The sequence below is a fragment of the Polypterus senegalus genome, chromosome 2 (genome assembly GCF_016835505.1).
Source record: "Polypterus senegalus isolate Bchr_013 chromosome 2, ASM1683550v1, whole genome shotgun sequence".
Taxonomy (NCBI): domain Eukaryota; kingdom Metazoa; phylum Chordata; class Cladistia; order Polypteriformes; family Polypteridae; genus Polypterus; species Polypterus senegalus.
The window spans coordinates 115,492,084-115,513,693 of record NC_053155.1 but is presented as its reverse complement, the minus strand read 5'-3'; the positions used below and the strand labels follow the sequence as shown (position 1 = coordinate 115,513,693).

Genomic DNA, 21,610 nt, shown 5'->3' with positions numbered 1-21,610 from the left:
AAGTTTTAGAGTGGAAATAATGGATTGTTATTTGGAACACACGCATTTCATGTGTGTTCTGTTTCTACAGTAATCTGTGTAAACACAATGTTAAAACAGAAACTTTTTTCATGTTTTAGTAATAAATGTTACAAAATGTAAGCATAAAATATAAAATGCGTGAAGCCTGAAGGCCAAATATCAAATAAACACTTTCATAAAAGGTTCAAGAATTTAACCACTACTTCCGTGGCGTACTGGTAAGATTTCGTCACTTAGAGCGCAGCAGATTTGCTGTACCTCAAGAGATCCAAGTTCGATTTCCCGCTGGGGGGAAAATTTATTTTTAACCTTCGTCGTTCTGCCTGCCTGAACTCCCTGTCTATCTATATAGTAATAACTTTAATTTTATTATTATATAGGAGCTTCCCTGTCTGCCTATCATATAGTGCATTTCCTTCCTATCTATCTATATATCTATCCCCTTAGCTGTTTTTTTATATATCTATTATACAGTGCCTTCCCTGTTTATTTATCTATCTAGTGCCTTCTCTGCCTGTCTGTCTGTCTGATTGCATGTAGCACTGAACTTACTGCTCTGTACTATTCTGTCCTCTGTGTGTCGTGGAGTACAAAACAAACACCACCATACAGCAACATGTGCGAACTGGCAAGATCGGGGAAAAAAACACGCGGTCACTGATCACAAACCGCAAGATGAATGAAAGAGACAATATATGTAAAAACATCATCCCACTAATGCAATATTATTTGAAAACTAACAGTGTCAGATTTTGAATATGCGCCCGATCTGACGCTGTTCATTTTCAAATAATATTGCATGTACTGTGCGTTGAAACTGCTGCACTGAATAACCTGACGCCTTCTGTAACAGCGTCAGCGTGTATTCAAACCTGATCTGACGCTGTTCGTTTTCAAATAACATTGCATGTACTTAACTATTTTAGAATAAAAACATACATTTGATTTCAGTCAGTCTGTAAGAGCCAGTGTAAATTTATGATAATTGTAAAGGTTAGCTTTTTTTTTTAATTCAGTTCCATTCCCTCAGTCGCGTTCACGCTGCCCCCCTCCCCATCTAACACTGTTGTTTTCACATAAAGACGCGCAATAGCTCAAATGTGATTTATTTGGAGATGCGCTATAGGTCGAATGTTATTTATTTGGAGACGTGCTATAGCTCGAATGTTATTTATATAGGGAAGAAAGTACAGTGTCAGGTGCTCATTCAGTGTAAAAGGAACCATAGCACAGAGAGGTGTGTACACTGCAGCAAGTACACATGTCATAAATGTAAGAAGGGTGTGTGGGAATTGTTAAAAATTTGAATGGGATGATTTTACATAGCACAGATCGGAAATCAGCAGTTCTTAGCATTGCACCATGCAAGCTGTCGTATCACCCGCCTACTGTAACTTTTTTGCTTTTTTTTTTCTTCACTTATAGCCTAGAATAAAAGTGCACTTGTTTTGTTATACTTGTTTGGGTGGATTAGGGAAGGATCCTGAACACGACTGAGAGAATGAAAAGTTAATTTTAAAAAAATAAATAAATAACCTTTAAAAGTATCATAAATTACACCGGCTATTACACACTGAAATCACTTCAAGAATATAACTGCAGAAAAAGAATCTGCGTTAGGGTGCGACATTGATACGCATTTATTACGACTGCTTCGGTGGCACAACAGTATCAACTGTTGACTAGTAATCAAAACTTCATGGGTTTGATCCCGGATGAGTCCATTTTCAGAAGTGAGCTGCTCTTATGCTTACTAGTTTATAATAAAAACATACATTTGATTCCAGTCTGTAACAGCCGGTGTAAATTTATGATTCTTGTAAAGGTTAGCTTTGTTTTTTTTTTTTAAATTCAGTTTTTTTCTCTCAGTCACGTTCACGATACCACTTAAACCCCAAGCGCTTTTGACACTGCTGTTTTCACATAAAGAAGTGCTATAACAGAGGTGAACTCAAATGATAACGATGGTTCTATATCGGAGCAAGAATGCACGCCGCACTTTTGCCATCGCTGTACTTTGTATATGTACATGGCAAGCACTGCAGGCTACTTGTGATTTTACGCTATAGGAAGTAAGTACAGTAAATAAAGGTAAATAAGTAAATAACATTCGATCTGGCTCTTATATACAAAGTACAGTGATGGCAGCTTCAACCTTCAGCTATAGACTCTTCAGTACACAAGCGACTCTCCACGCTAGTGTTTAAATTTGGACTGTGCGGCGGTGGGGGGATGTGATAGTAGGCTGCTTGTTGCTTATCGACACATTTACAGGACAAAAGACACTGATGGAGAGGTGCGAAGTGATTTAAGGGGCTCTAGTAATCCATCCATTATCCAACCCGATACATCCTAACAACAGGGTCACGGGGTCTGCTAGAGCCAATCCCAGCCAACATAGGGGGCAAGGCAAGAAACAAACCCTGGGCAGGGCGCCAGCCCATCACAGGGCACAAAAACACCCACACCGCACACATTAGGGACAATTTAGGATCGCCAATCCACCTAACCTGCATTTCTTGGACTGTGGGAGGAAACCGGAGCCCCAAAAGAAACCCACGCAGACACAGGGAGAACATGCAAACTCCACACAGGGAGGACCCAGGAAGTGAACCCAGGTCTCCTAACTGCGAGGCAGCAGTGCTACCACTGCACCACCATGCCGCCGGCTCTGGTAATTCTAGTGTTAATTCATTAAGTGAAAAATGAGAAAAAACAAAGCAGTTCCACGGTGATTATGTTGTGGTGTGCTTTAGTGTGAAACACTCTTGGCAACTTTCACACCTCAATAACAATTTTCAGTCTTTTATTCAAAACCATTAGGTATTCTAGACTTAACATTTGCATTAAGATGAGACAAAAAAAAAACACGAGACGGACTTGATAGATCATTGTGTAAATATAAAAAACCAACCTCTAAATGCCTCATTTTTAAAAATATATATTTGTTCTTCTTCCAGCTCATGTCGAGGGTCCACAAGTTCCAGCGAGACCTCCTAAGCCACTGCCACGTAGGACTGCTCCAGAACCACATCACAGAAAGGCCTACAGCCATGAACCAATGGTGGAGAATGTAGACGCCAAAATTGCAAAACTGATGGGTGAGGGCTACTCATTTGAAGATGTGAAAAGGGCTCTGATGATTGCTCAGAACAAGGTGGACGTGGCACGAAACATTCTGAAAGAGTTTGCAGTTTTCCCTTAGTCCCGTTGTAAGTTGAACTCAATTGGCGTCACAGCACGAAAACGGGAGTCTGTCTCTGGGATGCATAGACTTGGAGCCCTTCAAGAGATGGAAGGTCCCAATGATGAAGGAACCTGGAGGCGGAAGAACATCTTCACATGCAATTTGAGCAGTGCAGAGTCAAAAACAAACATAAATAATCAGGGTCAGCAAAAAAAACAAAAAGGTTTACGTCTTAAACATTAATTTAAGCCTGTGAAGAACTTGTTTACAGTCCATGGCTGAGGATGGTCAACATTGTTTTCTTTTTTTTATTTTATGGATTAAAGCTTTTTTCAGTCACGTATGATTACTTTTGGCTTTTGTGTCCATGTCCGGAGTTTCCTGTACTGTGTCAGTACTGCTATTTTTTATTTGAAGATCTTAATCCTCACAAGCTTTTTTAGCTGGTGGGCATGATGACGTGCTGCGTTGACTTTTTACGCTTCTGCTGGCAGGGCACAGTGGGATATACGAATGTTAAAAAAAATATATATATATAGACAAAAATCACAATGGACCTCTCCGGTTCCTTAATGCTTTAACAAACAAAGTGAATCAATGAGAAATTGACGCAAATACAAACAAAAAAGCATGTGGCCTTCACTACTGAGTCTTTTATCGTAAGATTTTTTAAACAACAAAACAACTTCTGAATGTAGAGTGCATTATTTTTCTTTTTTATGTTATATATAATATCAAAGTGACTTAAAAAGTGCTTATTTTTTTTGTCTTGCATATTTTGTGCTTTACAGAACAAATACGTTTGTATTTGAGCAGCACTCCCAACGTCGGTTTGGTTGCTGTTTAAGTAGGCAGTCAGGAAGGATCCGAAAAACTGTCCTGGTGGAGCTTCAGCAGGCACAAGTGTTAATTTAAAGACTTTCTACTCCAGCTTTTTTGTCTGTTTTTTATCTTCTGTATAGTAACTAAGCTGATCCTGCCATCCTATCAAAATTTTCTTTTTTATCTGAAGGGCTGGAATAAATTCTCGTAACACCCCATTCATGTTACTTGACTCTTTCCATTTTCTGCTCCAGAAGTGTCATCTACTTCTCCCTTGCCAAAGATTAGAGATGGTCATACAAAAAAAGCAAGAGATAGCAGCAGTCCATTTGAGAACGTGAAGGGACCACGTGAAATCAACATTAAAAGCAACATATCAAAAAGGAGCCTGCTGTTGAACAAAAAATTACATATAAACGCTCACACATACAGTACCAGCACCAACTTCAAGTGCCAAAATGAGGAGACGCTCTTTGTGTGTATGCTCAAGTGTGTGTGTGTGGGAATTTTTTCTAAAGTTGGAACGCATTTTATTTTATCACATTTTTTGCCTTGTACAGGGAGAGAAATTGCACCATTCAGCCACATTTGATATACCCCCATATATCACATTGTAAATCATATTTATTTTGTAAGTAGTTTTTATGTGAATACAGAACTTCACAGCTGTGGTACCTGTGGATATTGTATCTTCATGTCAGATGTTTAAAAAAAAGTACATTTTTAACCTCATTGACAGAAACTGATATGAATGGTTGCAAACTTTTTTTTCCCAGTCCAGTCGGATTTAGCCATTGGTGCTGATTCAAGGCCGCGCTGCAGTCACTAAGCCTCCCTTCTGTTTGTCACAATGTGAAAGTTAGCAGTTTTTGTTGCTTTGTATATTTTTTATTTTCTGTTCAGGTTTACTGTTCTTAACTTGAAGCTTTATTTTGCACTGGTTATCTAGTCTGTTGTATTAAACTTGAAAGTCTCAAACTGATGCTACGTCAGCCATTGTCCATGCCAAAATGCTCCTGAGAAGCGATTTCTGATTTGCATTGCAGAATTTTCTTAATAGATCTTCATATTGTATCAAGAAATGCCTTTTCTTGTTTAACATGGAAAGCGTAGTGATGTGTGCAATTAATTTATATTTTATGAAAGCATTCTCTGGGTTCCAGTGTTCTGTTATTCAGTAACTTGTAATCTGTTCTTGTACAATGTTTTATAAAGACCAGTATTAACAAAGCTGCTTTTTGTGTATGTCATTTTAGCTGCGAATGTCAAAGTCATCCATCAGTGAAAAATGGTTTGGTTGAATCTGGGGAAGGGAAAAAAAAAGAAATTGTTTTAGTTTCCAAGTGATGGCTGTGCCTTGCTCTGTTTTATGGCTTATTGTTTGTACTTTCCTTTCCACGCCTTATTTTATAAATGCTTGTATTCCTGGATGTTTGTACCATTAACCTCATCAATATGTAATTTTCTCTCCATTTCTTTTAATTGCTCACTGAGCAATTATCAAATTTGCCATAGATGTTCTTACTCCTTGCTGCCTTTCAGAAATTATTGATTCATTTTTAGAGTCTAGAATTATGGCAGTGTCTCGTGGGGCAGAATAATCAAGTAAACCGTGCAATTAGATGAGATGGGCACAGTGGGAGACGATGGCAACATACATAAATAGACTGAAAAGAATAATGCTACCAGGCAAACCCTCTGACTGGGGTCGCTCAAGATGAACTACTTACATCCCAAAACTGGCTCTGAAGGGGCATGGTGTTTATATGATAATGAAAGGAATCAGTGATATTTACTCTGATTAAGGTTTAATTACTAAGGTGTAAACATAAAGTGGCGTTTACACTTCCCACGGGATTCATTTGCTAAATTAACAAGTCAGCAATTGGATTAAGTGGGTTCAAGTAGGTACATTGGGAGATCAAGCGCTGATGGTCTGCTCCTTTAAGTTAACACTCCTTTGATTTTAAACACACAAAAGCATAATTCATTCCCAGGTGATCCATTCCAGGGATTTGCTCATTCACAGGTCATTTCTTAGCTCACAAAATTTCACACGTGTATCTTCAAGGAGGTACATTAAAAGGGACGTGCTCAGTTTTATCTTAGTTGTTTTGACCAACGCAATATGTTGCCAATTGTGTGATTACAAAAACTGCTGCCTAAGCACTCAACAGTACTGCTGGTAGAAGTGTGTCTAAAATGCAGTCTTTGGACAGCTTCATGTGCCACTCGCTGGGCATAACTTTTGGTCCTTGGCTCTGAAGGACAAGAGGTTTTATTTTCACAATCAGCAACAATTAAAAAACAATCAAATGTATCCCACTTCAATTTAGATATCAATTGTAAGCCGCTGTTAACAGCCTTAATGTTATTAAACACATTGTAACCTTTTAACAAAATGCAAAACACAATGAATATATGGCTAAACACTTTTAAGAGTCGTATTCTTACTAATAGCACAGGTAAAAATACTTATGGGTTTGAGCTGTAGGTTAATAGTGGACACCTAAACTAAAGGATGACCCCAATTCTTGCACTGTTGTTTTGGCTTTAAGGGCTAAAGGGCCACAGTGGCTGAAGGTTTTATTCTAACCCTTTTCTTAATTGGTGGCCAATTTTTTCCTTAATTTTAATTGACTTGCTATTTAAGACTCAGACCCCTCAATTGCTTTGTTTGCAGCCAAGTAATGATGAGATACAAAATGAGCCAACACATGACCAGCACACTCTGTCCATCTTGTAATATCTGAAAAGAAAGAAAGGTGAAGATCTCAGAAATGTTGAACTTCTCAGATCTAGAAATCATTTTGATTGTGTTCTTGTAAAAGGAAAATCAACAGTTTTGGAAATGTCTGCTGTAGCAGAATGAGATCAGCAACAAACCATGGAATTAAATAACAGGGTCTATTAACAACAAGAATGGCCGTCTAATTAGGAAACTGGTTGGAGTTTGAGACACTGACTTAGCTGATCATCTGTTGGATCATTTCATATCGCATTACCCCTTGAGTGCCACTTAAGGAAAAAACTGAATCAATTAAGAGAAATGAATCTCAAAAAACAAGTCAATAACAATGAAAGAAAAAGAAGTTAATTAGCTGCAAAAACTGGTCACTACTTTAGAAAAGAGTTACAGTAGAATGAAAACCTGCGGCCACAGTAGAGCTCCAAGGCCTGGCTTAAAGGATAAGGCATTTTTCATGTCGAAAGTTTCTTCACAAACTTTGTATGAATGCATTTGACACACAAAATTGTGTTCCAAAGCCCAGCATTTTCTGTAACTTTATAGTCGAGGAAATTGGGCATGAAGCACCATCAGAAAATAAAAGCCTAAAGCGTACTGAATACATCCTCTTTGAGTTTTGATAAAATAAAATATGCCTCCTGTGTTTCTGATATATTTTTGTCACAACAAAATGGATCTCAACATCAGCACTTAATCCCATATTCCTGTTAGCATTTTTCTAAAAGTAAGGAGAAGTTTTCTATTCGCTTGTGTGAATTCACACATAAATACGGAAGTCCGTCAAAACAAAACCAACCACATGGTATGAACCATTTATTATGATTTTATCTTTTAAGAGGAAACCACTTCCCAGGGAGTGAAAGGTTGTTATAAAGGGGGACTAAGTGCTGAGCTATCATTCACGGCTGGGTTTTCTTTTACAATGGCTGAATCTCATATATTTCTTTTTTTTTGTTGTTCAAAGGTGATATGTACAGTTGTGCTTGAAAGTTTGTGAACCCTTTAGAATTTTCTATATTTCTGCATAAATATGACCTAAAACATCATCAGATTTTCACTCAAGTCCTAAAAGTAGATAAAGAGAAACCAGTTAAACAAATGAAACAAAAATATTATATTTGGTCATTTATGTATTGAGGAAAATGATCGAATATTACATATTTGTGAGTGGCAAAAGTATGTGAACCTTTGCTTTCAGTATCTGGTGTGACCCCGCTTTGCAGCAATAACTGCAACTAAACGTTTCCGGTAACTTTTGATCATTCCTGCACACCAGCTTAGAGGAATTTTAGCCCATTCCTCCGTACAGAACAGCTTCAATTCTGGGATGTTGGTGGGTTTCATCACATTAACTGCTCGCTTCAGGTTCTTCCACAACATTTCGATTGATCTAAGGTCAGAACTTTGACTTGGCCATTCCAAAACATTAACTTTATTCTTCTTTAACCATTCTTTGGTAGAACGACTTGTGTGCTTAGGGTCGTTGTCGTGCGGCATGACACACCTTCTCTTGAGATTCAGTTCATAGACAGATGTCCTGACATTTTCCTTTAGAATTCTCTGATATAATTCAGAATTCATTGTTCCATCAATGAAGGCAAGCCGTCCTGGCCCAGATCCAGTAAAACAGGCCCAAACCATGATCCTACCACCACCATGTTTCACAGATGGGATAAGGTTCTTATGCTGGAATGCAGTGTTTTCCTTTCTACAAACATAACGCTTTTCATTTAAACCAAAAGTTCTATTTTGGCTTTCTCCTTGCAACCCTGCCATGCACACCATTGTTGTTCAGTGTTCTCCTGATGGTTGACTCATGAACATGAACATTAGCCAATGTGAGAGAGGCCTTCAGTTGCTTAGAAGTTACCCTGAGGTTGTGACCTCACCGACTATTACATGCCTTGCAATTGGAGTGATCTTTGTTGGTCGACCACTCCTGGGGAGGGTAACAATGGTCTTGAATTTCCTCCATTTGTACACAATCTGTCTGACTGTGGATTGGTGGAGTCCAAACTCTTTAGAGATGGTTTTGTAACCTTTTCCAGCCTGATGAGCATCAACATCTCTTTTTCCGAGGTCCTCAGAAATCTCCTTTGTTCGTGCCATGATACACTTCCACAAACATGTGTTGTGAAGAGCAGACTTTGATAGATCCTTGTTCTTTAAATATCACAGGGTGCCCACTCACACCTGATTGTCATCCCATTGATTGAAAACACCTGACTCTAATTTCACCTTCAAACTCACTGCTAATCCTAGAGGTTCACATACTTTTGCCACTCACAAATATGTAATATTCGATCATTTTCCTTACATAAATGACCAAGTGTAATATTTATGTCTCATTTGTTTTTACTGGTTTCTCTTTATCTACTTTTAGGACTTGAGTGAAAATCTGCTGATGTTTTAGGTCATATTTATGCAGAAATATAGAAAATTCTAAAGGGTTCACAAACTTTCAAGCACAACTGTACAACCTGTTTTACAAGGTGTGTGCAATCCCAAGGCACAGATCAATACTCAACAATTCTCTTGGCTTAAGTGGATGTATTTTGTTGGTTTTAAGGCTTTTGTTTTCCAGCTATACTTGTACCTATACCTGTGCCCGGTTAATTTCTAATGTAAAACACCACTGCGGGCAAAATGTTTTTAAAATTTATAGAAAAAGCTGGACTTTGGAACACAGTGTTGTGTGCCGAATGCATTTGTACCATCTTGGTGAGCAAATAACTTCAACTTGAACAATACCAAACCTATCCTTTAACTTGTGTGACATCTTTTTAATGGTAGTTTGCATTCTGAATCTGGAAGATTATATTTTCTCTATCTTTTAATGGATTTATTTAAAGCATGCAATCATACAATCATGTCAAACTTAACAAAACTAAATTCAATTCAACCCCCACCCATGAGAAAGGCCAACAACCAGAATAAAACTTTGAGAGTAGTAAAGAGGGAAAGAAGTCCTTCTCCCTAATATAAATGCTTAATCTAAAATATTATTGATTAGATCCTGCCAGGTTTTAAAAAGGTTTTGAACAGATCCTCTAAGTGAGAATTAGATTTTTTCCACTTTCATTTAGTATATAACATCAGCTACTTACTGACTTAACAGAGGTGGGTTAGGATTCTTCCAGTTGAGCAAGATAAGTCTATGTGTGCGTAGTGTAGTAAAGGCAATCACAGTCTGTTTGTCCTTCTCCACTTTAAGCCCATCTGGGAGTGTAACAGACACAGCTGTTAATGGATTAGGAGGGATTGTGACTCCAAGGCTGTCTAATAGGCATTTAAAGATTTTGGTCGATTGATTAAATGTTAATTTGGTGCACACCCAAAACACGTGACCCAGTAAGGCTGGAACTTGATTGCAGCGTTTGCAGGTTGGATTATATTAAAATATAAATATTTTAAGTTGAATAATTGTATGCTTTGTGCATATGTAGCTTGAGTGAATTCTGTGCATGGCTGCCTTCAACTCTGTTTCTGAGTTATGGAGTAAGAGGTCCTTTTCCCACTGTACTCTTGTATCATTAAAAGGAAGGGACTTTAAAATGGTTTTATATATTATAGAAATGTACAGTGCACCTGGAAAGTATTCACAGCGCATCGCTTTTTCCACATTTTATGTTAATCTTATTCCAAAATGGATTAAATTCATTTTTTTTCCTCAGAATTCTACACACAACACTCCATAATGACAATGTGTAAAAAGTTTACTTGAGGTTTTGCAGATTTATTAGAAATAAAAAAATTGAGAAAACACATGTACATAAGTATTCACAGCCTTTGTCATGAAGCTCAAAATTGAGCTCAGGTTCATCCTGTTTCCGCTGATCATCCTTGAGATGTTTCTGCAGCTTAATTGGAGTCCGCCTGTGGTAAATTCAGTAGATTGGACATGATTTGGAAAGGCACACACCTGTCTATATAAGGTCCCACAGTTGACAGTTCATGTCAGAGCACAAACCAAGCATGAAGTTAAAGGACTTGTCTGTAGACCTCCGAGGCAGGATTGTCTCAAGGCACAAATCTGGGGAAGGTTACAGAAAAATGTCTGCTGCTTTGAAGGTCCCAATCAGCACAGTGGCCTCCATCATCAGTAAGTGGAAGAAGTTCGAAACCACCAGGACTCTTCCTAGAGCTGGCCGGCCATCTAAACTGAGCGAACAGGGGAGAAGGGCCTTAGTCAGGGAGGTGACCAAGAACCCGATGGTCACTCTGTCAGAGCTCCAGAGGTCCTCTGTGGAGAGAGGAGAACCTTCCAGAAGGACAACCATCTCTGCAGCAATCCACCAATCAGGCCTGTATGGTAGAGTGGCCAGACGGAAGCCACTCCTTAGTAAAAGGCACATGGTAGCCCTCCTGGAGTTTGCCAAAAGGCACCTGAAGGACTCTCAGACCATGAGAAACAAAATTCTCTGGTCTGATGAGACAAAGATTGAACTCTTTGGTGTGAATGCCAGGCATCACATTTGGAGGAAACCAGGCACTACTCATCACCAGGCCAATACCAGCCCTACAGTGAAGCATGGTGGTGGCAGCATCATGCTGTGGGGATGTTTTTCAGTGGCAGGAACTGGGAGACTAGTCAGGATAAAGGGAAAGATGACTGCAGCCATGTACAGAGACATCCTGGATGAAAAGCTGTTCCAGAGCGCTCTTGACCTCAGACTGGGGCGACAGTTCATCTTTCAGCAGGACAACGACCCTAAGCACACAGCCAAGATATCAAAAGAGTGGCTTTAGGACAACTCTGTGAATGTCCTTGAGTGGCCCAGTCAGAGCCCAGACTTGAATTCGATTGAACATCTCTGGAGAGATCTTAAAATGGCTGTGCACCGACGCTTCTCATCCAACCTGATGGAGCTTGAGAGGTGCTGCAAAGAGGAATGGGCGAAACTGGCCAAGGATAGGTGTGCCCAGCTTGTGGCATCATATTCAAAAAGACTTGAGGCTGTAATTGCTGCCAAAGGTGCAACGACAAAGTATTGAGCAAAGGCTGTGAATACTTATGTACATGTGATTGCTCAGTTTTTTTATTTTTAATAAATTTGCAAAAACCTCAAGTTAACCTTTTTCACGTTGTTATTATGGAGTGTTGTGTGTAGAATTCTGAGGAATAAAATGAATTTAATCCATTTTGGAATAAGGCTGTAACATAACAAAATCTGGAAAAAGTGATGCGCTGTGAATACTTTCCGGATGCACTGTATGTATATAGGACCTCCGAATAGGTCACTCCAAAATTTTAATTTTGTTTCTTCTGAGCCATTTTGTTTTAGATTTGCTTTTTTTTTAGGTCATCATCCTGCTGCATGATCCAGTTATGCTTTGGCTTCAGACTGCACATTCTCCTTAGGAATATTCTAGTAGAGGGCCATATTCATGTTTCCTTCAATAATAGCATGTTCTTTTAGGTCCTAAAACAGTGAAGTATCCCCACACCATCACAGTGTCACTGTAGGTATGAACATTTTACTGTCAGATGCTGTATTAACTTTACGTCAGACATAGAAGAACCTGCATCATCCATGCAGTCCTACTTTTGATGTGTCTGTCCATAGAACATCATTCCAAAAGACTTGAGGATCATCCAAGTGTTCTACTGTAAATGTGAGGTGAGCACTGATGTTTCTCCGGGAATTGTAGAGGTTTATGCCTTTCTACTCTCCCATGACTCTCATTTTTACTCAAAGACCTTCTTATCATGGAGTCAGGAACATTGACTGACCTTAGCTGAGATTAAAGAGGCCTACAGTTCTTTGGAAGTTCTTCAGAGATCCTCTATAACTTAAGCCTTTGCTGTGCCTTTGGGGTAATTTTTGTAGGCCAATCTGGGAAGACTCACTGCTGTTGCCAGTGTTGTCCATTTGAAGATGATGACTCTCATTGTGGTTCTCTGAGATCCCAGAGCCTTAGACATGTCTACGTAACCATTCCCATAGTGGAACAATTTTCCTGATCTCTTCTGGAATTATTTCTAGAAAACTAATGGGGATATCACTGTCATGGGCTAATGAATGGTACAATGGATACATGGCTTCAGAGACCAAAGATGCACAGTGAAGGTTTGGGGCAACATTTCCACAAATGGAGCTGATAATATGATAACACCCCACCCCCCACCGCGAGAAGTCTTATCCATCATGGAATGCCATCAGGGAGGGCAAAGCTTCATTCTGCAGCATGACAATGACCCCAGTGAAAAAGTGGACAAGATGTAAGACAGTATGGCCCCCAAAGACTCCTGAGTACAACTCTAGGAGTACAACAAGCAAGTGAGACCACCAAAGTTTGTAGTGGAACTGTGGCAAATTGTTCAAGACTGCCTGAGGGAACTGCTGGGATGGTTACAGCAAATTTTTATTTCATTTACTGAAATTTAGGATGCTTATTGATTAAGAAAAACTTTTCCTGCTTTACAGTATTTCTTGCAGGTTCTCTAAAGGTCTTTAAAATAACAAAATAGTGATAATAAAAAGAAATGACCAAATGTGCAAAGAAACGTGCCAAACCAAACCCATTTTTGCAGGATGTTAGGAGTGTATCATGGGAGCCTTGGCAACAAGTTAGTGACCAACCCTTGTTCCTCATACAGAGCCCACATAAAGTCGCCAACATCCCCAAGATATGAGGCACCAAGTGCAAACTCCGACACTCACCCAGTGGGGATTTGTCCAAGCCCATGCCCTTGAAATTATGTTCAAGCCACACAACTGACTTTCAATATTTACAGTAGTCCTACTACAAAGTGCTGTGCATCAGATTAGATTTTTAATAATGGCTAAACTAATAGCTTTGTTTTATATCCGTATGAAATGATACACTAGCATGAGATGCGAGGCGTGTAAATTGCTTGTAACAAACCATGTCACCCATTAATGACTCGCCTCCCTTTGAATGCGCTGTGTGTGTCGAATATGTGGCTCCGCTCAGTTAATCAAAGATCGCGGCGTCCCCCAGCTAATTCATGTACTGTAATGTTGCACTTCTTGTTTTCCTGTTCGAGTATTCACGTCAGTGAATGAAGAATCAACCAGAGACGGGAAGCAGCGCCAAGCTGGCAATTAATGCTGGCGCACACGGGCGCTTCTCCCTTCCATGTGGAGGTGTCCAACTGGCGGCCAGGTGCTGCTGAACAGACTGCAGAGCGAGTACAGCACGTTAATGTGCACCGCTTTGATTTCGCTCAAGAATATAATTTACTTTGAAAGGCTTTACACAAATAGCACATTACGCAGCTCCGCAAGCTCAAAGTCCTTCAGTACTCGGAGTTGCTGAATCAAAAAAGAAACAAAGCAAAAGAACCACACATCTGCTGCGGAGGAACGTTAAAACAAGCAGCAGCTGACTCAAACATCTCAATACGGAAACTACAGCAGTCAAGAAAACCACAAGGAAATTAACAAGAGCGGATCAGGAGTTTTGAAATGACAAGGTGGAAGGAAGCGCGGCACAAGAAAAAGTCCAAATGTTGGGATGGTGGGTGCGGGCTCCCGTTCACGTGCGAGTTTCTTCACTATGCAATACATTTTATGGCCATATCACACACGTGACTTTGTACTCATCGCTTTCATTTACATAATCTTAGCGAGTTGGATGCACGCTTGTGTGATGATGAGTGCCAATAATGTCATATTGTCCGCGACAGATACTCACTAGTCTGTGGCTCACTCCGATAAAATCAAACAGGTTTGATTGTTTTTATTTTAGTCGGAGAGGTAAGACATCTGACTGTTAAACAGAGCTTAAGGTGTTATTATCTAATGTAATGAGTTTAGGGAAAAAAAGGGCGAAAGATCTGGCGAACGTTTATTTAAATAAAGATTGAGCGCGAAGAGTCTGGCGTGAACTGGAGCGGAGGCTGCATCCGGGGATCGTGGGTGGGCGGCGCGCCGACATAAACAGAAGAGGCGCTCACTTATTAAAAGAAGGCGCGGGGAAATGTCGCGAAAAAAAGTCAGACAAAATAGGAAGCTGAATGGTATGTTGAAACTTATTTTGTGGTGTGATACGTATTTATTGAGATTGTAGTTTGATGTAAAAAGTTCAGTAGGTAAAGTTAACGCACGGTGTTGTGGAAACTAGCTAGCGCATATTTTAAAATGATAAAGGAGTACCACAATTCTTGTATCAATGGAAATGTGTATTTTGTTTGTTTATTTAAGGTTATCAACCTACTCCTGTTATTACTATTGTTTGTGTATCATTAAACTAAAAGGAGCAAATAATGACATTTTTTTTTCAAGTTTGGGCACATTGATGCAGCAAACACATTTAACTTGAATAATCCGACATTACTCCGGTGCCGAGATCAGTAACAGCAAGTCGTCAAGTTTGACAACTCCTCCGACTAGAAGTCAGGTAAGGGGATGTCGGCTTCTCATCACAATGCAGTGTGCTGCCACACACATTTCAGTCCTTTAAAAACCAACTCTTAACAGTCTATAAATATTTTATTAACTATTCTCTCAGCAATAAACTACCACTAAAAAGACTTGTTACTATAATCTTTCATTGTTTTGTATCTTGTTAAAAAGCCTCATGTCATCTCACATCATCCAGTCAGTTAATAGTTTTGTATAATGGATACCTAAAGAGTCACTACTGTGTGGCCTACCTGAAATGACTGTCAAACAAGGGTGGCATGATGGCGCAGCGAGTACAGCATTGCTGTCTTGCACTACATTGACCCCCGTACAATTGATATTTCACTCACTCCATGGTCTTGGCATGCCCTCTTTTGTTTAGGTGGGTTGCTTTTGAGGTCTTTCGTGATTTTTTCACAAGTCCAGTGACGTACTCTGAAGCCAGCTATCAACTGAAAATTAGACTAGTGTGCCATGCAGAGCTTGGTTCTTGGCTTCTGCACATTACTATCCTGGGGTTTGCCTTCTCATAACGGAAAAAGCAAATTGATAAATGCTTGGTGTTGGTTTTGCCGTATTCAAGCTGCCTTAACATATTGGCGGTGTCTCACACTGCTCTGTGAACTAGTATTACAGTTCATCATCCAGCTGAAGTCCCAATGAAAACGCAAAACAAATCTACTTCACAAAGACGTTGCACATGTGCTCACAAAAGAGCCCTTCTACCAGGCAGTGTGGCATAGTGGTTAAGCGCTTGGACCTGAAATGTTGAGGATTTAGTTTGACATCCCACTACTGACACCTGTGTGACCATCAGCAAGTCACTTCACATGCTTATCACAAATAAAGGTGTCAGACAGATAAGTAGTAATAATAATATAGTTCCCTTAAGACGCCATCTTATTTTTTCAATAAACTGAACATTCTCTTATCACAAAAGTTTGCATCAGTTGCCATCAAGGTTGTATTGCACACAATGTGTAAACCTGTTGACACTTCCTCCAGTTCAGCCTTTAGACTAGTTTTCCTTCTGGTAGGTAATAGAAGTAACCGGAAACAACAACAACAAAAAAATTCAGTTACGATTTTGGTCAGTTTTTTTTCCTGCTACTTTTATTGTGTATTCTTAAATGCTTATTGTGTTAGAATGTTTATATGCAAGTGCTTTGTATTTATGAGGTCATTATGAACCAGTGGAAATGTTTTTTTGTGATAATTTAATTTTTATTGAAGTGTGTCATGTTGCCATTTTGAAGATTTTATGATAGTGACATTATGTCCCACCTCACCAATTCTCCACTTTATAACCTCATGCAGTGTGCAGTGCAAAGTCATATTCCAGTCAACCATCAAAAAACACGAGTGCATGCTGTTTGATTCAGACGTTTGGACTTTTGTAAAACTTGGGTGTCTAGATTTTGATAGCTTTACACCTTCTGATGCTTGCACAGTTTTGGGCTCATATTTTGGCGATAGTGTGGATGGATCTAAACTACAGTGTGGTGTCAAAATTCTGGTGGCACTAGGTTTTCTGGCAGTTCTTGTTTTGGCACTAATCCCAGTCTTGCACATTAGTTTTGGATAGGACTTCAACCCTTGAACAACTTGACAGTTTTGCATCTTATTATGATGACAGCCTGTCTTGATTTTTGGCTTGCAGCAGTTCACCGTTTCAGCTTTATTGTTAGCTTATTTAGATTTTGTAATGGTAGTATGTCTTTTGTAACCGACTTCTGGCTGTTCACCTTTTGGCCAATTCCTGAGGCTAGAGCTTTGGTTTGTTCATTTTCCAGCCAAGGTCACGGTCTACCATTTTGGTTTCTCCTTCTTTTGGCCAAGTCCAGCGTCTAGTAGTTTGGTTTCTCTGTTTGATATTAAGCCTTCCTACAGTTTCTGCACATCTCCTAGTCTGCCCTCAGTGGGTAGCCACTTTCACTCTTGTCAGCATGCAATTTGGGGCTTATTGGGGGGTTTGGAACTAATAATGCAAGCGGACATTACCTATGCTGAAGTGCAACAGGCTACCTTAGATAATGTGACTGGCACAACAATTAAGACATAGTAAAGGTTCAGAGCTCCTCATTTTGCACCTCAAAGGCAGGTTTTGTGAATTCTCACTGTCCTGCTACAACAGTCTGGTAAGGAGGACAGGTTACTCCTCATGTTCAGGGCCACCCTTAACAGTGTAACTACCTCCTTTTAAAACAGAAGCCTTTCAGAATTTCTGCAGTTTATAATTTTCTGTTGGGATACAGTTGTTTGCTGTGACAACTCTCAATATTCAGTTGTCAGCTATTCTGCCACACCAACTGTCAGTAGGTTACAAAGTACTGTATGCATATTTGGTGCACTCTATTAATCCCCAAGAGGAAATTCTGTTTTAGCATGACCTTTGGAGGTCAGAATACAAGGTCATCTGGGGTCATATTCAAGGCCACTGCAAGAGCTACAAATGAGCACATAGTCAACTGCTGCATCACCATACACACCCCCACCTGATCAGTTTTCATTGACATATTTTTCACTTCCAGCATGTTAAATCATTTCTACAATAAATCCAATAGGTTTCTGGCAAAATTTTTCCAAGTATATAACTAGATTTTCTGCCAGGTATCAGTTTTGTTTACAAGAAATCGGTATACAGCTAATCTACTAAATTAAGGGTCTAGGCAGGTAATGGTTTAGTTTTCTTCCAATACAATTCAATCACTACAGTGAACCCTCGTTTATCACGGTTAATCCGTTCCAGACTCTAACATGATAAATACATTTTCGCAAAGTAGGATTCTTTATTTATAAATCAAATATTTTCACAGTTAAGAGTATAGAAAACCTGTTTACGACCTTCTAAATACTTTTTTTTAACATTATTAGGGCCCTCTAGACATGAAATAACACCCTTTAGTCACCATTACACTCGTATTACCCAATATATTAGACAAAATAAGACACATTAGACGTTACAAATATCATATTATTACTAGGCTCACCCGCCTTTTAAGGCAAACGACTTTTATCCTCAATTTGTATGTGCTCCATGTGTACATCAGGCATGTAAGTGTAGGGAAGAGAACATCAAAGTGCCCATTCATAACATCTCCCGAAAACCTACGTTTTTTATCCCCTCAAGTGCCTGTCCAAAGTCGTACAATGTCAGCCCAAATCTGTACCGCTAAAGACGGAGTTTCATGCACTAAATAAGCTATAGATGAGTATAAGCAAGCACCATCTCCCCTGATATTTACTACGCGGTGAGGCATTTGTACTCCATCAACATTAATTATCTCCAGAGACAATTTTTTCTATTTTTCCAGCGCATCACGCACAAAAGCAAGGGAACGATGAGAGCACCAGAACTCTGCTCACATCGCGTCGCTTCATACCTCTAGCCACAAGTAGTAAGTCTGTAATAAGTGGAATACCACTACGCTTTGCACTCACGGGACGGAAGGACAATCCCGAACGCTTTTATATAGTAGGTTATTGTACTGTACATTTAATTGCACACACACACACACACACGCGCAGTTCTTACACACAACCACTAACCTATGAAGGCACGACCTCAGTAGGAGAGTCTTCAGAGGTGGTGCAGTATCTTCAGCAGGTGCATTGTTGTCTTCTTCCGCTGAAGGAGTACTAGGAGTAGGCAGTGGGTGTCTGGGTGCGCGGCTGAAGAACATCTTGATAGGCAGTTGCTGGTGCTGTCTTTTCATATGCGTGAGGAGGCTTTTGTAGGGTATTGCCATCTTTAATCATATCCAAGAGTTTCACCTTCTCCTGGATAGTAAGCATCTTCCTCCAGCGCTTAGTTTTATTGTCAGAAGGCTTAGAAAAAGCAGCACATTTACGAGCCATCATGGGGCTTAGATAAAAGTTCTCAGAAAGCGCATGCGTAGTGACGTAAGCGTGTATGAGAAAAAATCGTGATAGAGTGAAGCCGTGAAAGTCGAGGCGTGATATAGGGAGGGATCACTGTATTTATACTAATATCATTCAAGTTTACCTAATCATTTCAAACTCATGACAGATGGATTCCATATTAGTTATCTTTGCCCACCTAATGGCACAATGCAGAGTGCAATTTGTGTTCTAACTGGCATGGCAAATCCAAGTGTGCCAAAGTAGTTTGTCAAAATCTTGGGTGGTCCCACAAGACCCCTTAAACAGCCATCTGTGACTTGGAATGGTCCAGATCAAAGATACCTGCAACTTTCTAAATGTCATTTAGAAAGTTGCAGGCATCTTTGCCCCTGACAATTATGTGACTGGCCGTCATTTTCATTTGTCTGCTGTTGACCCAAACACTGTGCTGCTATTTTCCACATGAAGATCCCACATTCACAACATCCACCTTGCTAGGCCTAGCCATTCAAACGTGGACCATTGTGCGGTTTTCCCACTTGATGACATTTAGCGCAAAAAAATAAATCAAAATTACAAAATTGGCAGAGAAATTATAGGTGTCCAGGGGATTTATTCAATTGTCTTACCCAAAAAATGTACATTTTAAAATAACAAGTACAAAAAAAATAAAATAAAAAATAAAACACAAAGGTACTATTTACAGACATCGTGATGTTCCTTTCGTCTTTCTTTGGTTTAATGGCTAACCTGAACAGCCCCCTTTTCATCATGTTCTTTTTTTTTTTTCTTTCTTCCCAAACAGAAAGTTAACAAATACAATAAAATGGTTCATGAACAGCACTTCATTTTAGCTAAAAGTTTCTGAATATGAATGCTGATGTGTCAGAGCTCCACTTAAATACTTTTTTGGAGGAGTGCTGTCAGATTTTTTTTACTTTTTTTTTTTTATCGTTAGAGAATTTTCTTTTTTATTATAAAAAACTATTAGTGAAATAAAGCCCTGAATAAAACTGTTAAGCTAACAACAAAGACCTAATTTAGTAAAAACAAAATCAGCAATGGTTCCTTGCAGCATAAATAACCAAGACAAACAGAAATGAGTGTCAGATTCAATACTTCAACTTACAGCCAGACTTGCACCCCCCTCTCTAGGTAATTTTTTTTAACCAATAGTGTACAAAGCTTAAAAAATAAAGATGTAAACAAACTTAGGACTTTCAAAATGGTTGCTGTGCAGATCCACTGATTTGCGTAGGACTAGGCAGTACAGTAAGTGTGGGATGTGCTCCACTAACCAAAGATAAACCATCACAAGTGATTGACTCATGTAAATCCAAATCCAGGTTGTAAACAAAACTGCCCCACGGTGTCCTTAAGCTCACTTCAGTGCTGGAGCTGGAAGTGTGACACCTGTTCAGTAGTAGAAGCTGAGAAACGCCAAAGCAAATGGATGAACAGGACAAAATGCACACACTCAGAATTTACATAAGTCTTCACAACTTCTTTTACAGTATAATTCAGGAAATTTCAAATAATTCTAAAATTAGCTTTGCGGTTTTAACTCGGTGACAGATCCAGTCTATCGGGAGAAACAGAAACATGATTTATTTTCTTGCTTATGACTACTCACTTTAAAAAAATCTTGAGGACTTTATAGACACATGGTCTGTACCTGATTTAGAACTGCCACACTCTTGGAACTATAACTGAACTGAAGCTTAGTAACCACATCCTATAATCAAGTAACCCCCAAAGCATACACTGAGTATTAAGGTAAATCTTACTAAGAAGTTCTGGAGGTGAAAGAACTAATAAAGAATCTAGTAGTGTTGTACCGGTAGAGTTTTAAACTGAGCTTACCATAGCAGTGGTGCTCTGTATTCAAAAAAATAAAGCACACAACATTCCATACACACGTACTCACTCGCACAAAAAACACAGAAAATATCATCCCTCACAAATCCCTCCGATCAACATTAAGTGAAGTTAATTCAAGAAAAAGTGTTTATATAAAAAAAAAAAAAAAAAAGCATTCACCAGGAACACAAAGCTTCAGTGCAGACTTCCAAATACGTTACAAATGAGAATGTTGGCCCGTGAAGGATTCTTTTTTTTTTCATCCTCTTCCACATACTTAAACATTGAAGATGGTGCAACAGTTATTTTTTATGAACACTTCCAAATTTTGTTTAAAACAAAAAAAAATGCATAAAAGGAAAATGTTTGTCAGCTGCTGAACGTGCTATTAGGGCAGCATCATCATTACATCCAACAAAACTGCTTTGCAATCTAGTTCATGTTAAAAACGGCAAGTAAAAGTGAAGATAACTTGCTTTTTTTCCTCTTCTTTCCTGAAAAAGAAATAGGATATGAAATCAGTCATGCTATTGAATACTTTCCATGCTTTTTATTCATATGCACAGTTTCTCTAATAGATTTACAAAAATACCAAATGCAGTCAGAAATGCTGCTGAAAGCCTTTGGGTCACACTGTTTTCATGATCACCACAGACCCTTGGCTCACTACTGTGCCATCTCAAGGAAATGCTTTTCAAGTAAGTGCTGTCCAAAATCCAAAGAATTGAAATAAAT

The 21,610-nt window shown here is 39.1% G+C and overlaps 2 protein-coding genes across 3 annotated transcripts in view; one reads left to right on the top strand and one right to left on the bottom strand.

Annotated features, from left to right (window-relative positions):
* cblb (Cbl proto-oncogene B, E3 ubiquitin protein ligase) overlaps positions 1–5,260 on the top strand; it is a 234,183-nt gene extending 228,923 nt beyond the window's left edge. The window contains exon 18 of the mRNA XM_039744429.1: positions 2,982–5,260. Coding sequence (XP_039600363.1) covers positions 2,982–3,226 — 245 coding nt within the window. The 3' untranslated portion in view covers positions 3,227–5,260. The remainder of the gene's footprint in view (positions 1–2,981) is intronic.
* Positions 5,261–19,596: 14,336 nt separating this feature from the next.
* alcama (activated leukocyte cell adhesion molecule a) overlaps positions 19,597–21,610 on the bottom strand; it is a 109,722-nt gene continuing 107,708 nt past the window's right edge. For both annotated transcript variants that reach the window (XM_039744428.1, XM_039744427.1), the window contains exon 16: positions 19,597–21,369. The gene's annotated coding sequence lies outside the window, so the exon portion shown is untranslated. The remainder of the gene's footprint in view (positions 21,370–21,610) is intronic.